The sequence below is a fragment of the Taeniopygia guttata genome, chromosome 6 (genome assembly GCF_048771995.1).
Source record: "Taeniopygia guttata chromosome 6, bTaeGut7.mat, whole genome shotgun sequence".
In the NCBI taxonomy this organism is placed as follows: domain Eukaryota; kingdom Metazoa; phylum Chordata; class Aves; order Passeriformes; family Estrildidae; genus Taeniopygia; species Taeniopygia guttata.
Window position 1 is genome coordinate 21,984,366 of NC_133031.1, and position 16,345 is coordinate 22,000,710.

A 16,345-nucleotide genomic window follows, 5' to 3' on the forward strand; every position below is an offset into this window, starting at 1 on the left:
CTTCATGAACTTTCATTTTAGGTGCCTTAAGCACTTTATTACAACCATAATAGCTCAGTCAGCATTAGCAAAAAGTGCTCAGGTTATCTGGGTTATATTTAAATCTGAGGTTACAAGGGTGTCTAAATTAAAATCTACCAGCAGAGCTATTCTAGCATAATCATCCTCACAAAAGAGCCTTGTGTATATCCTGTGGGAGTAACAATGCACTTGCTTTGCTTTCATTCATGTCACTTTACAATAAGTAGCTTTGTAGTTGCAGTATCCAGACAGGTTTAAACAGAAGGATATTCCTTTCTCTGCCTTTTTTTTTTTTTTTTTTTAATAATTTCTAGCCATCTTTCATTTCTGCACTTAGAACTCCAGTTAGTTCTTCAATTAAGAATAGAAGCTTGAAATGTATCTCCTTGGAAATTTATCTCATTTTGGCACTAACATCACCCAGTGCCTCAAATAAAATGTTGATATACAAGGCCTTTCCAAGTTCCCCCATTTTGCAATAGAAACTTAGACTAAAGTCAGCTGTACTTAATGCAATCCTGTTTTTACTTAGAAGGCTGTTGAATTTCTCCCTTTCTGAACTCAGTAGAAACAGACAACTTAAAACTTCAGACTCTCTCCAGCCTATTCCCAAGGTGTCCTTTCTCCCTGCTATATTGTCTGATTCTCACAGGGTTTTCTTGTTTTCCATAGAATTGTACATGTGTTCACATTTCCAAATCTACAGAGTCCTAAGAGTTGGCCCTTTCTTGGAAAAAATTCCTCTACAACATCAATCTTTGCTCATGCTTTCTCATGAGAATTGCTAACATTCAGCTGGCTTTAGTCTTTACTGCAGAAAAGTGTATTTTCCCAGAAGCCTTTGGAAATACCTCTCAGGTTAAGAGCACCACAGTGCCCCTCTTCACCCACCCATTTCAGGATGAAAGGATGAACTAAAGAATGGAGAATGAGGAATTCTTTAGCTTTGTATTTGAAACAGCTAATGGGAAAGCAGAAAGACTAAATTCTGATTAGGCACTAGAAGATTTCTGAAATGGTTAGCAGCTGGTATTTAACAATGGGGTAGTGATTATAGCCAGTAGTTTCTGGCTTGATTTTTAAACTTTACTAATGATTTTGGATGTTGGTATTGTGAAGCAACTTATATGCATTGTAAAATCTCCTGATCTTTCATGAAGGAACAAATACAAAAGCAAAAAAAATGAAGATCTTTCTAGTCACAAATTCTCAAAAGAAGAGGTGCACTTTTATAACTAGGATACTTGAACAAAACAGAAACAGGAGGAAACTAAAAATTACAAAGCCCAAGGCTCTGTGGAGTTTTCCTGTTTTTCCGTGAAGGGCTTACTAAGTCCATGTTAGAAACTATGACACAGCGTTTCAATATCCACAACTTCTCACATTTTTTCATGTTCCCTGAACTTGAAAGGTACACAAAACTTAACATTTAAAATTATCAGCAAACTTTGAGAACAAAGAATTCTGTGTCAAAAGATATTCCTTTAATCCATATTTAATGTAATTATGACTATAATGACATTTAGAATTCAATTGAATATTGTGTGCTGAAGCTTAAAGACTGGAAAGGTAGACAAGCACTTTGCATCCTTTGCAACTGCTGCATAACACAAACAAACAAAAATGTTCAAATAATTTCTGGCAGCAGCATTTGGAATATGAATAGAAATAGTCTTCTGTCACAGTTAAAAAAAAGGGGCCACTCCTGCAATAAATACTTTTGCATGGGCTCAGGATTTTTTACTGCAGGATTCCATTGCTAGGTTATGATATTAGAGAGTTTTATTAAGTTGCTTTTGAAATATTTGAAAATACTTGGCAGGTAAATAATTCAAAATTATTGGATAAAATTCAGTTTCTAAGCTAACTATCATGGGACTTCAGTGATAATGATCTCAGTCTAATAATTTATTTTGAGTGTTTTATTTGCTAATATTCATATATGTTTAACTAATAACTTGATAGCTAAAATCACTTGTGTTCTTGCGTGCCAAGAATGATGTGTATCTTCACAGTGCCCTAGATTTCAGAAATTATATCTGTGTTCAGTAATCCAGCTTCATATTTCTTTTGCCTTTTTTTGAAAATAAGCATAAATATGCAAATTTTGCTTTTACTTTGCAATTGCCTTATGCTTTGATGATGCATGAATGTGTAGTACCCTGGTACCTTATGACCTGATTGAAAATGATTGATAAGCAGCAGAGGTGCTTAGCTGTAAAATATCTTTTTTTAGCCCATGCCTCTTTAAGGTGGCTCTTTGCTTCTAGTTATGTGGTAAGTTAAACAACATTTGTCTCCTTTCTAAGACATGTTCTTACAATTTTCTTCTTCTTGAAATGACTCTGAGTAACTGATTCTGCTTTCAGATACAGTTTCCTATTTGGTTAGAAACAGCACGAAACAGAACTAAAGCCTCCTGGACTTGGCAGCTGCTGATGTTCAGGGGACCCAGGGAGCTGCTCTTACCTGGCCCTTTGCTCAGCACCCCACTGCATCCCTGCAAGAACTGCTGGGGGCAAAGCTTGCGCTGCTCTACTCTTTGTTACATTTTCTGCCTTCTCTTTTAATTCTTTGCATCTGTCTCCCTGGAGAAGGAACTGTTTTCAGTTTCTTCTTGCCCTGAAAACTTTCATTTTAAACAGCTTTATTTTAACTGTGTTTTCCAAGTCTGTGAAGTACTTGCTAAAGGGATAGGTGCTAAGATCACTTCTCTTTGTACAAAAGAGACCCAGCTCTTAAGATGCCCACCTCCTACTACTATCCCCTCTTCATTGAGAAAGTGAGCACAGCCTGTAGAAATACCTGAAAATTAAGGTCTTTCTGAAAAAAATACTTTCGATATCTAAGCCACTTCTGCTGCCTCTGAGAGGAAACCTTTACATCTGTGAAGAATGGAAAGGAGGCAAGCCTGAAGGAGTGTAAATCCATGAGGAATGTCAGTAGGAGAAAGTTCAATTCATGACCAATAGAAACTAATTAAGGCACAAAGGGAAGGAGGGCCTGGCTAAAAGAGGAGCAGAAACAAAGCACTGGGTGCTGCTGGAAGGCACTGAAAGCAAGGAGGTTTAAAGGGGAGCAGGTGAAGAGGGGCTCAGTCACTGCGAAATGCAAAGGGGAAGGTGGCAAATGGTAGATAAATAGGAAAAAGCAACATCAGAGGAACAAAAATTGTGTAAAAATGCAACTAAGTTAATGCAGTTACATGGCCTAATTTAGTTTTGTAGCTGAAGATGTGTATTTTTATAACATCAGTTTTCTGTGGTGAGCAATCCCTTTTTTGCCATAGTAACCTTGTGTGCTTGCCAAAGGCAGGACAAACAATGCTTCTATCACTTCTACTTCCAAAACAATTGGGTATGCCAAAACATTAATATTAAAATTTTGTGTAATATTTTATGGCTTTTTGAGATATACAGTATATTATTAAACCCTGTATATGCACTTGGGGCATTAAGGTGTCAACAGCCAGCCCACAGGTGGGATTCAACAGTACCTGCAACTGGGATCATGCTTATCTGACCTTACCTAAGCTTTCTGTGCTTGTTTGACACCCAGGAAAAACTCTGCAAGTCTCTTTTGACTCTTTCCCAGAAGAATTAGCTCATAAGAATGTACTTAGTAAATCTTTAATTTCTTTTGTTTATATAGGACGTAGAAAAGAATTTTTCCTTCTGTCTGGAAAATCAAGGCATTCATGGCTTGAATTCTATTTGTAAAACTAAGTATACAGGGGTGGACGTCAGATCAATCTGAACAGAACCTGATGCTGGTTATCTTTTTTCCAAGCAGATATCCAAGCCACCTAAACAAATTTTAATGTCCTTCCGCCTATTCCCATATCCCATGCTGTGAAAATGTCTCTCCCATCATTGGGAAATACTCTTTCAGCTGAAACTGGGGAAGGTGCTGCTATTTCAAATAGCAACAGAGGAGCTCTAGGTGTGGTGTGTTTGGTTGCTGTGGTCACTATTGAAAGCAGATGTGGTTCCTGTCCTTTCCTGTCTGCCACTTCTGCATTGCAGGGGTGGGAGGGAGCACCCAAGTGAGACAAGGTTTGCTTTCTCTGGACAAGAGCTGCTTTTTCTTGGTAGCAATGCTGACAGAAATGGATGTCAAAGGACAGGCTTGGTGAGTTGAACCTTGACAAGCTCTGGCAGTGTTTTGCACTGGCAGGGAGTCAGGAATCTCCCAGAGGAAGACACCAGTTCCATTTTTAAAATATTATTCAAAAATCCCCAGTAGAGTATTTGTGAATAACATGGCTCTGGTTTTCTCCAGGGCATTCCTATTCCAGCCATGCAATTCAAAACACATTTTGAAAGAGCAAGAGAGAGGAAAAATACATGAAAGTGGTTTCAAATCAATGCCTGACCATTTTTGCTGTGTTTAGATTTCTTTTAGTAAATTTCTATATACAAATCTAATAAGAAAGTCTCCTGTTTTCAGTTCTGAAGTTCAAATAAAACTTCACTGTTTTTATATCTTTTTTGAATCTGTCACTGGGAATTCGAAACAGAATTTAAAAAAAAACATCAAACAAACAACCTATACTTAGAGGGAACTGAAAAGCCAGGAGTACAGTGTAGCTAGTTCAGACATTAAAAAGCAAGAGAGAATATAATATGCTCTGTGCAATGCAGCTGTGGCTTAATGCTGATTTGCACATTAGGACTAGATTAGCATCACTCAGATGTGACCTGCATATTGAGTAACTATCACAAGTATGGTACTATTGATGAAAAATGAAACTGCATGGTACACTTCAGATGTAATATACTAACCTTTTGTGTTTTTAGATTCTACAGAAGTGTAAAAGAAGAGCTGTTACTTCTAAATTTTTATGAAATGCATGTAATTTAGTTTCTTATAAAAGTTCACTTGGATGCTCAGTATGTTTATGAAACAGAATATGACATTACCATAAAAATGATTGTTTTTTAGCCACTCAAAGGCAAGAAATATTCAAAGAAATGACCATATAAATGTTGATTATTTCTATTCTGAAGGCAGTCAAATTGATTTAAGGTGTTGTGGCCAACTTATTACAGATTTTGTGGCTATAATGCCTGCATGACTCTGAATACTTTAAACTTCAAAAAGACCTTACTATTGATAAATGTTTGATTCACTTTCAAATAAAATGTTGTTTGCATTTGACATTAAGGATTTTGTGCACGATGGCTCCCTAAAGCAGTTTCATGTTAGTTTAGTGGCAGACTTTAGGATAATTACCTTCTGCAGCATTTTCCCAACATTTGACAACATTCCTCTTTGGAAAAATTAAAAAGATGAATGTCCTCACTGGAAAACCAGGAAATAAAGGCACACCTCTGGTTGGGTTGGTGTTTGTATATTTGATAAAAGTACAGTGTGCTGGCTGCAAATCTTTCTTTCCAGGAAAGCTTCCCTCCAGTGCTGCCTAGAAGTGGGCTGGCACTACCTCTGGATTTTGGCATATCTCAGTGGCACAAAACACCTGTACTGCATGTGCTTAAGGGTCAGTGCCATAGCAGGGCTTTGGGGCAGGCTGGAGGAGTCACACTGTGAGAAGAAGGGCTTGTTTGGGAATTATGAAGGCTGGGATGGGGTAGGGGTTGGGTGCCTCCCCTTGGAGTGCCCTCCCTGCCTTCAGAGGCACTCTGATGTGTCTTCTGCAGCTGGGGTGGAAGACAATTTTTCAGCTGATGCAAAGGTAAAACAGTGACTTGGGCCTCTCTGAATGTGCAGTGGAGGAAGGCTCACTGTATTCTCATGTTAGATACCATAGTGTTGCTTCCTTCTTCATCTGCCAGGCCAGAAGGAATTTTTACTTTTCAAGTGATTCCTAACAGATCTCATAGCAAAACCAGATCTATATCTAAATAATTATGTAACTTTTGCTAGAAACACAGGAACACTGCACATGTACTGTGAGATCTACATGTGTGCACAGGGTCTCTATGCACACACAGCAGCAAACTTGTATTTGCTTCAAAAACATTATTATACAAAGGTAAAGCTGGCACTTCTATTTAGTAGGTGTCATAGGCTTGTTCAAGTGTTTTAAGGGTTTTAGGATTAGTTTTTTTTGGTTCATTGCTGTGTAGTGATAGCTGGCTAGCTTTTCTCTAGTGATTCTAAGCTCAATGTCTAAAGGTGATATTGATCTTCTGTTTAGACTTTGCAGACAGAAGTAGAAGGAAATCATATTCATCTTATGACTGAAGAAGAAACTGAAGTGCAAACCCTCAGGTTCTTGCAAAAGACAGGCTAATAACAACTTCAGGATTTTGGGGATTTTTGAATTCTGAACATCTCTACACACAACAGTAGATACAGTTATGGAATCATGCTATATGCCATGTAGAAAGAAACTCAGATTTTCTGAGTGGAAGTGTCCAACATATGTTTGTTCCACTTCATACTGCTAAGGTAGCTCTACTGAGGCTGTGCTTTCTAAAACACACCTTGTAGCAGTTAAGGAATATTTAATTTTTGGCATACTACAGATTTCTAATATATTGAGCTAGGAGCTTGGAATAAAAAACTTGGCTGTTGATTTAATTACTTTTAAGTTGATATATGTGTTAGCTTGTACACTGGAGAACAGCATCTTACAATTACTCAAATAAGGTTATTAATGATAGCAAAATATAGGTATTTTAAATTTTTAAAAATTATTATCATAATTACTTCTTTTTCAAGCATGCAGATTTATTGTGTTGACAAGGCTACTGAACAATTCAATTAATATATAACATTTGTAGGAAAGTTTCTACCAGTGTGTGAGACCTGTCTCAATTTTTCTATAATGACATAAGAAATGTATGTTGCTTATTGTGTCATGTGTATAATGCCATGTTTTCTGCAGTGCAAAATAATCTTTAAAGGTGTTTGGAAGATACTACATAGTTTGGAGAACATACTAGCAAATGCTTTCGTTTTTAGTCATACTATTTTTCTATCGTAGATTGTCACCAAAGGTTATCCATTGTTCTCCTTGCTTTTTTCACTTGTGTTTTGAATAGGTTACCACTAACATCTGAAGTTACTTCTCAGTCCACTGCTGCTCTACAGCTTTATTTGCAGAGCCAGAGGAAGCTGTCACATCCACCCTTAGCTTTAACTTCACTGCCTCTCACCCAGTGATGGAGACTGCAGCACCTTTAGTGATCCAGTTTGTAATGGATGAATGGGACAGGAGCCAGTGTGTACTTGACAGCTTTGTTAGCCCTACTACATTGGTGTGAACTGCTGGTAAAACCCAGTTTGACACTGTGGCCATGGTGCACCTGCAGTCTCATGAATCACGTTGCAGCACTGAAGCTCTTGTTAGCATAAACAGCAGGTATAACTCGTGATGCACCCAGGAAACAGCTCTGTTCAGCAATGAATTGCCAAGCAAACACATTATCTCTGCAGTGCATAAATGCACCATAACAGTAATTTTACCTTTAAAATAGATTTTAAGGAACTTTTACTTCAGTAGCTACACAAGTGGTATTATTGGTAGAGGAATTCCTGCAGTTCAAGGAGTTACTTTAGTCTTCTCTCCTAATTAGTTGCAATCAATCAAACACGCTCATACAAAAAATTTTACAGAGGTCAGGAAAGGACATGATCAGATTTTTCAGACATTGTTTCTCTAAACTTTTACTATAAAATTTATGTACAATTCTGTGCCGGTAAATGTTCTTAATCATGCAAATTTTATAAAAAACTTTTACATAAATTATGGGTTTAAAATATCTATATTGTTAAAAAACCCCACAACACCCTCATATTTCATGAGCTGTTCCCTGCCACACCTGGGTGCTGATGGCTGGATTACATCTGCCCTTTCTCTGGAGCTGGGGAAGGCTGGCTGGGGTTTCTTTTGTGTAGGGGGATTCCTTGAGTCAGAGGTGGAAATCAACCCACTAAAATGCAAAATCAAAGCAATTGATGAAGTGTGTCTAAAGAAGGAAACATTTCATGTTATTTCCTGGCACTGTAAGGAGTACAATGCTCAAGCTGAAATACACCTGAGTGAGAGCTCTTATGGAATATTTGCTTACCAAGAAATGAGATCCAGTCATGCACAGTTTTTCTACAACCACAGCAGCTTCAGGCATTCCAAACTGAGGTGACAAAAAAGAGATTATTACAATAGCGTGAAACTTGACATTTGTAAATAAACTAATTAATATTTTCGTGCTCAAATACTCAGGGTTGTGGAAATTGTTGTACTACTTGACAAGTATAATTAGAAAGAGAATATTGAGTAACTGTAATGCTCAGGCAGTGACTTTCACATTAGAGATAAGACACAGTATTACCTCTTTCCTAGGAAGAAAGATTACAGGGGATAAGGGCTAATGAGATTGTGAACAGAGTAGACAAGAAAAAATTTTGAAGCAGCAAATGTCATATAAGTGGAGCAAGGAGCCCAACAGAAATATTGTGGATTGCTGTGGGATAAGAAGCCAGAATTAGAAACAGGTTAAAAGATAACCTGAGGCAAAAGTTGAGCAGTAGTCATGTCATCATCCCACATGGCTGTTTACCAACCTCTGTTTGCTATGCTTGACTTCAGCACCGGATATTTGGGCTGTGTTTTGCACTTAACCATGATGATGGGCATTGCTGGAAAGAATTCAGGTTCAGAAACAGGATTTTTTTTTCTGTAACTTGGTTGTGGTGATTGTGTTTTTTAACAAAGTTGATATTGACTAGTATGGAGCCAGTAGTTATGGTGTGCCTGAAATTTCCCTCAAAGCCTCTGACTTGCTGAACAATTGTTATTAATTTTCTGTATTGTATTCTACATAGAATTTGCAGGGTACTTAAAAACCATCCTAACTTCTATAAATTAGCCTGATTCCCTTTAAGCTGAAAGGCTTTGAGCTAATGAATCCTCTGAGTAGCTGTTCACAGTACTGAGTTCACAGCTTAGCTTTATGGCATGAATTAATTCCATGGAAGAGGTTTGCTTTCTCAGTGTGGGAGCAGGGGTGCACCTGTGCTACATCTCCACTGTGAACCTATTTTTAGTTTTGTTGTCTTTTTATTTATTTTGAATGAATTGTACAAATAAGCACGTACTTCTGTTGTACATGAATAAGCATATGTATTTACATACAGGCAAAATGAAAAAAAAATACAAAATTATTATTTTAAACTGTGGCCTACTTTATGTGTCTACAAACAGGAGCTCCTGTGGGAAGACTTTATAGCATTATTATTTGTCTAAGAAGATCGTATGCTCCTTCAGCTGAAAAGGATGAGAAACCTTAATGACCACGAATTTTCACTGTTGGTGTAAAGGAGGTACTGGAAAAGATTTGAGTTCTTACAGTTAGAATTAGAATAAACACAAGAAAAAAAAAAAGTCCTATATACAAAATTACATAGAGTATCTTGCATAAAAAAGAACAAAAGAGATATAAAATGAGATTATATATCCAGTTGCAGGAATGGACTTTAGAAGTTACAGGTAGAACTCTAAAACCTGAGTCATAGTATTCAGTAAGTTGAGAAGAAAAATGTGATTAAAAAAAGCTGTATCATGGAGGATATATTTTATTTATCTGAGAGGAGATTAGTAAGATAGTGAAAGGTGTCTTAAAATGAGCTTGGAATACTTTGTGCAACTCAGATTATTTTAGATACACTTGAAAGGACATTGTAGAACAAATAAATACACAAGCCAGCAAAAGAATGACTCAACCACCCCCCCCACCCCCCGCCCCAAAAAAGGTCAAGTACATTAAACTTAAACAACATCTAGCAACTACTGTGTGTATATATGCATTGAGAAGAAAACATAAACAGTAGATTCTTATTGTCATACTGTAAATTTTAAAGCTATATTCAAATATAAAACTAGACATACTTTCCCTGAAATGATTATTTTTTCCCAGCACGAAATAAATTTGGGCATGAAATTTCTTTTCTCTTATAAGCAATATTCCTGTGAGGAAACATTTTTTGAATAGTTTGTAATGTTGGAGATCTTCGCTTCTATCACGAATTAGATTTCTACAGAAAACAGGAGAGTACCAAAAAACTCATGTTACATTAATAAGTGGTGACTAAACTATTTTTAGCACTTTTAAATATTTGTGCTAGATGTAGGATAAGATATCTGGTTTTCAAGGATAAATCCAGTGTTTCTGCTAGCTGAATTTAGACTGAACTCTCTAAAGTCTTACATACAGATTCAGTACCTGTCTTAAGAGATCTGCAACTTGAAAAGCTGTCCAGTTCTCAAACTCCTCTTGAGATGGTAGTTTTGTGGTCATGCTTCTATCCAGGGAGAAAGACTTGTCTGCATGAGCAACACTGAACCCTTGCTTTACTGGTTTTTACTGATGTAGAAATCTGAGGAGGAAGTAGTTTTTGCAACTTTTTTCCTGTTTGGTCACTTAAAGTGAACGCCTGTAAAGGGTGATTTAGGAAGTACCAATGTTCTTGTGTGAGTGACTCCAATATATGGAAACTGGTTGTTATATGAACATATGCACATACCTGTCATTACTGAAAAAGTTGAAGCATCTCATCTGCTATCCTCAAAATTTTCCTGCATGTATTTTTACTGTCAGAGTGACTGACAGGTCAGCTGTTGCCAATGATTACCTTTTTGCTATTTTCTATTTGGCAGAACACCGAGTCCATCAAAACTCCACTCCTAGAGTTTCAGAAATAAGATTGAAGCTCTTGCTTCTTAAATTTGGCCTGCTCAGAAAAACTTTAGAGGTTCTTGGCTGGCCTATTATGAAAAAATGATGTTGAATTTCTTAGTGCTTTGTATTGTTCAATGTTTCAGAATGTTGGCTGTGAGTTTTTCCAAGGTGGGCACCATCTTCCTGGATGACAGGAGGTAGCAATACTCTTTCCATTGTATGCAGAACCAGAAGAGAGAGGTGCATATATTCCTTACAAGAAATTTTGCTTGTCTAGTTTGAGTGCAGGGCTGATTTTGTCTGTTGTAGAGTTGTCATGAATTGTGAAGGTGGGAAGCAGCTGGGTAGGAGATGTGTGAGTTACAGGTTTAATGGCTGCTTACAGGAAACTACCAAATAACAGATGGCATCAGGTGTGGAACATGAATAATATGAAGTGCAGATATTTATGTGATACAAGCTGTTTGCTTACTGAGTAGGTGTTAGCAGTCTTAGTTCAGAACATCTCAAAGGCAAATTAAAAATAGTGCATTAAGAATTTTGCAGTTCAGTGTGTGCTGCCAGCCGTACCTGCTCCTCCTCCTCCTCCTCCTCCTCCTCATCAGGCCGGGAGCATTTTTGAAAGTCCTGAGGTATGAAACTGCTCCTGGCTGCCAGCCGCTGTCACCTTCCTGCACGGCCTGCTGGGCTGCAGGGTGAGCTGCAGCTCTGCCCTGCCTGCTGCCCCACCTTGCTGTGCCCAGGCATCCTTCTTCTGCTATCCTTTCTCTCTGCTCTCCCTCAACACTAGATTGTGGCTAGCTCTTCTGTGTTGACATTGCCTTAATTTGTGTTCTAGGCTCTTAGGACAGTATCTTAAAAGGCCAATGTTTATGCAGTCTGCCTCTGTCCACTGACTGAGGCAGATATGTTTGGGGTGTGCTCAGTTTTGTGCTCCCAAAGGGATGAAATGTAAGTGGTTCAACTGAAGAGACTTACAAGATTTGCACTAACTTTTTTTCCATTAGTGTTTTAGTCAGATTAAACATAATGACAAGTGGGAGAAAAAAAGACCAGGGACTTGGGGAGGTTCATCTGGGATCCTGCATCTCCTCTCTTGATGCTGGTGCTGCCCTTGGCTCCATCAAAGTTTTCTGTCCTTAAGTGTGTGTGTGTGACAGAAATGGAGAATATTGTCATGCACTTCCACTTGTTTTCCATTACCCTCAAGGGGATTATTTCAAGAATTTTTGGCTGGGGAACCCCAAATTTGATTACTGATTCTACTTAGTACTCCCATACTTCTAGTTCCTTTGCGTAATGTGTCTCCTCCCATGGTGTGTTAAAACCAAATAAATATGTGCACTTGGACACATGCTGGCTGTGAGGTCTGTAGTGGGAGAAGCTCTTAAGCAGAATACTGAGGCTTCCAGAGTTCCCCAGATAAAGACAGGCCACAGAAATGGTTTCTTTCCAAACTTTCAGGTGCTTACATAAAATTTTGAAGCAGAATTTAGATACTTGAATGTGCAACAGCACTAGCCTAGGGCAGATCAGGCTCGCTTGCTTCTTGAAAATTCCCTGGAGCTTCCTGATCTGCTGTGAACTCTGGCAGGCTTAAAAATGTATTTGGTATGTGGGCAGAGAGTAATCTGCTATTTTAAAAACTTGTGTCTTACTGGAGACATTAACAATTTTAATCTGCACTGTTTTACAATTTCACTCCTACAAAAAAAAAAAAAAAGGTAGAAATTTCATTTTTTGAGCCCTAATGAAAAAAGACATCTAGTACCTGAGAGCTACCAAATTTCAGAGGAATCTAAATATGTGCATTTTATACACCAGGTATTTTGTCCTCTAAAGATAAATTAATTCCCATACAGAACCTGTATATCAAGCAGAGTTAACACATCTTTACACTATATATTGGCTAAAGTTCATTTCCTAGAGTCTGAAATGTGCAAGCAACATAAAGAACAAGTTTTTGCAGGCTACTGTTCCTTGGCTTTATGTAAATTAAGCTCTCAATTTGTGATTTCAAAGTTAAAAAGCAGTATAAAAACTGTTTCCTAGATCATGCCACAAGCATTTCTTAGTAAATACTCTCTATATCTTCATGAACATAAGCAGTAAATGTGTTAAACTTATCTCAGAACTTTTAGTCAAATCTGGCTTTGCAAAACCCCGTAGCAGCAGCAAGCAACTTGTTTTACTGGATGTAACATTAGAATACTACCCCAGGAAAATATACGTAAGCAAAATAGGTCAATGATGTATTACAGTACAGAAAATATGAACTGTTGTCCCTGTTTGTTTTTTCCCATTTTATACAAAAATAATGAAAGTAGCATGACTTACCACATACTCATTTTTTTTTTCTCCCATTCACACACATTGGAGTTGACTCCAAGTAAGTTAAAGGAGCAGTTTCTCATGTCTGCTCTTCCTCCTTAAACTGTCCCATATGTATTTTGTTGTTGTTAGTGTGATTGACAGGCTTGGCATTCATGGTGGGTGGGAGAAAAACTTTCTTAAAGTAAAAAGCTAGAATATACTCAGTCTAAATAAGACTATAAAGAACATTGGGAAATGAAGTCTTGCTTACAGCTATCTGTCTAGAAGTTTGATAAAAGTCTTGCTAATTGGTTTTGTCTTTTTTCTTTTTTTCATTTAACAGGAAATTAAAAAAGAAACATAATCAACAGAAATCACAGAGTCTGAAAGGGACCTGGAGAGATCTTGGCAGGGCTTCAGCAGAGAGGCAGGATCAAACATAACTAGAGGAAATTGGGTCAGTCTTGGAAAACATTTCAGTAACCCATTTTTTTAACTGAGTTGCTGGGGATGCATCAGATTCGCCATGTCCTTAAGTGGAACAGCAAGAAGGAGATCTAGATTAAATTTTGTGCTCTGCTGCTGGAGGGAGCAAAAGGAAATGTCTGTTTGTAAGGATGATTGCTGTATAAGCACCAGATGGACTTGACTAGGACATCCTGCTGTTTCTGAAGGTGCCATCCCATTTTCAGGAGCATTTGTTCATAAGTAATAGTTTGGGAAACACTTAAGTCTTTTCCCTTTCAGCACACTCTTCAATTGGGCTGTAACTTTCTGAAAAATGAGGTGTCTAAACTGGTCCCAGTATAGTGTTTAGCTCATGGAAACCAATTCTGGTTCAATAATGTCCTGATAGACTTTAGGAATGCTTGCTATGCAGCACCCATGTTATTAACAAAATCCTGAATACAGTTAAGAACAGGACAAACCCCTGTGGAACTCTACTTGAAATACTCTTTGAGTTTGGCAGTTATTCACAGAATATGTTCTCAATGAGAGTCAGATAACCTTACAACAAACAATGCTTTAATCACTTTCTCTCTAGTTTGCATGTGATGATTTTTATGTGGGACCTTAATAAAAGCCTGAGTGATAATATGGGCTTCGTGCCCCTTATCTAGGTAGGTATCATAATGAGGAAGGAAACGAGACTGGTTTGACACAGTTTGTTCCTGAAAAGTCAAGAAACAATTTATAGGTATATTGAGTCCCAACACTTGCACTGTATATTTGTGAGATTTGAAGTTGGGCTGGCTGTTCTCTAGTTTGCTCTCCTCCTTCCCCCATGATGTTTAAGGGGAGATATTTGCCCTGTAGATATATGAGGTATGAAAACCTAGTTCCAGAGTCTTGAGTCTCCTTTTTGACTGAAGTAGATTGTTTTTTATGATTTTGATAAGTCAATTAAGGAGTTTTTAAGAGGCCAAAGAGAACTACACCTGCCTAAGAACTTCATGGATCTTTGCCAATCTCCTTGTTTGCTGTCACAGTGTTTTCCTCCATTCTTGTTTCTGTGAGAGTATTCTCTGTAGCAGGGAGAATCAGAGGACATAATAGATCCATGTTTGTCCAAAAGTTATGAAAATCTTCATGTTATGAAATAGGCATCTGGGTTTTTCCTGTCTGTTGTTCTAGTTTTGGTGTGTGGCCTTTCTTGGGATCACAAAAGACTGAGAGCCAAAGAAGCCTCAAATGGAAAAAAATATGAAAACAAACCTCAGATCCCCAAAAACTTGCTGAGGATGGTTAGTACCATTGCTATACCAAGGCTATACAATGATTTGACTGCATAAATATGCCCATTTTCTTTATTTCAGTAATTCTTTAATCAATTTCTGGGGCGTATAGTTTCAACTGAATTTTAATTATTGTTGAATGCTGGGGGATTTTGTTTGCATGTTTTGTCAGAGAGGCTGGATACATGACATAACCCCATTGTATCAAGGACAACTGGTCTTTGTGTTATTACTCAACCTTGTGAAATCTTTTGATATGGCTTTTCATTGTTAGTTTGACCTTCTCTTTGGATCTAGTAATAGATTCAGCTGTTAGTCTAGAGAGATTTGCCACAACGAACCACGCATTAAAAATGTACTTATTCTCATAGGCATTTGTTTGTAGCCTGGATTTTTCACCCAGTTTTCTTTTTATTTTCAAAAATTCATGTTTTTAACTAGTATAATAAAATATAACAGTAATAAAACCACAACCTGCTACAAAAGTGACATTGTTCATTAGAAATTCTCTTTGATTTTTTTGAAGGGTGGAATTGATGCTGTAGTGCTTGGTTGTGATATCTTTTGTGAGTACTCAGTATTCTTTGCTGTTTAACTGAGACTCTTTTTTGATTATTATTCTTTTGAACACATTGGTAAAACTTGCTGTCTGTTCCTCTAGATTCATGTGCTGCCTTGTATAGTTTGCTCTTAGACTTTATATAGTTTCTTTATAAAACCTCTCTTTTGAAATTCATCTGTGTTGACTCTGATAAAACATGGAAAATGTATGAACAGCTTTCTATCTGGCAACATTTTTATGCACTAAAACCTAGTGAGTAAATTTAAAAACATAAATTCAGTATTATTTCAGTGTCTTGCTTTATTTAAATAAAACTCCTAGGCAACTTAAATTTGAAATGCTGTGGCTGATGCTTGTTTTATTTTTTTTAATATTCTCTGATGCATTTTGTTAGTATAATGAATTCTTGTTCAACCACTATTGATCTTTTTGAGACTTGAACATTGATATATGTAGAAAGTATTTTACCATGCCCATGACTCCTGCTATGAAATGAATGGAAAAATGTCAAAGTAATACCTCAGCTCTCAGTGGGCATCACTGCATGGTATTTTACAGTGGAAGATCTCAGCAAAGTTGACCCTGTTGGTGCACATATACTATATAACACAGTGCCATGGTATGTTTTGGTACTGCATGGTATGTTATAGTGTGTCTGTGATTCTGACATGCAGGTTTCCTTCAAAAACTTGTACCAGCTGAATTCTCAAAGGTCAGAACTTCAGTTCTCCTACTTATTTCGAACAACTGAGATACCACTGGAAAGGATAAATAGCAGGATGGGGAGAACAGGGCACTGCAAAATCCAGGAACTTCTGTAGGACAGAAGGAGGTCTGAGGGAAATTGGCTAAATGTCATGGAGAGGAGGGAAAGTCTGAGAACAGAATCTGCAATATAAAGTTGTTTGGGCAAGGTATTCATTACTTATTGTCACAAAGAGAGCATGTGGAAGGAAGGAAGGAAAGGAGCAAGAAGTGATTGTTTTGGGAGGACCAAAGGGTTCAGGGAAGCAAGCTATTCACTATTCAAGAGGGACGGGGTGGAGCGTCTATCAGCTGGCCAGCAT

At 37.5% G+C, this 16,345-nt stretch overlaps 2 protein-coding genes across 7 annotated transcripts in view; one reads left to right on the forward strand and one right to left on the reverse strand.

Moving 5' to 3' along the window:
- The window catches only part of BLNK (B cell linker), an 85,787-nt gene extending 72,643 nt beyond the window's left edge, over positions 1-13,144 (reverse strand). Inside the window, exons 1-2 of one of the 2 annotated variants that reach the window (XM_041716904.2) lie at positions 13,005-13,144; positions 8,061-8,123 (exon numbers count right to left, since the gene is read on the reverse strand). In XM_041716904.2, coding sequence (XP_041572838.2) covers positions 8,061-8,123; positions 13,005-13,031 — 90 coding nt within the window. In that variant the 5' untranslated portion in view covers positions 13,032-13,144. Of the gene's footprint in view, positions 1-8,060; positions 8,124-10,211; positions 10,356-13,004 lie in introns of those variants that run through there. The other variant, XM_012574603.5, reaches the window with a different exon arrangement.
- The window catches only part of DNTT (DNA nucleotidylexotransferase), a 146,502-nt gene that overhangs the window by 31,318 nt on the left and 98,839 nt on the right, over positions 1-16,345 (forward strand). The window lies entirely within an intron of this gene.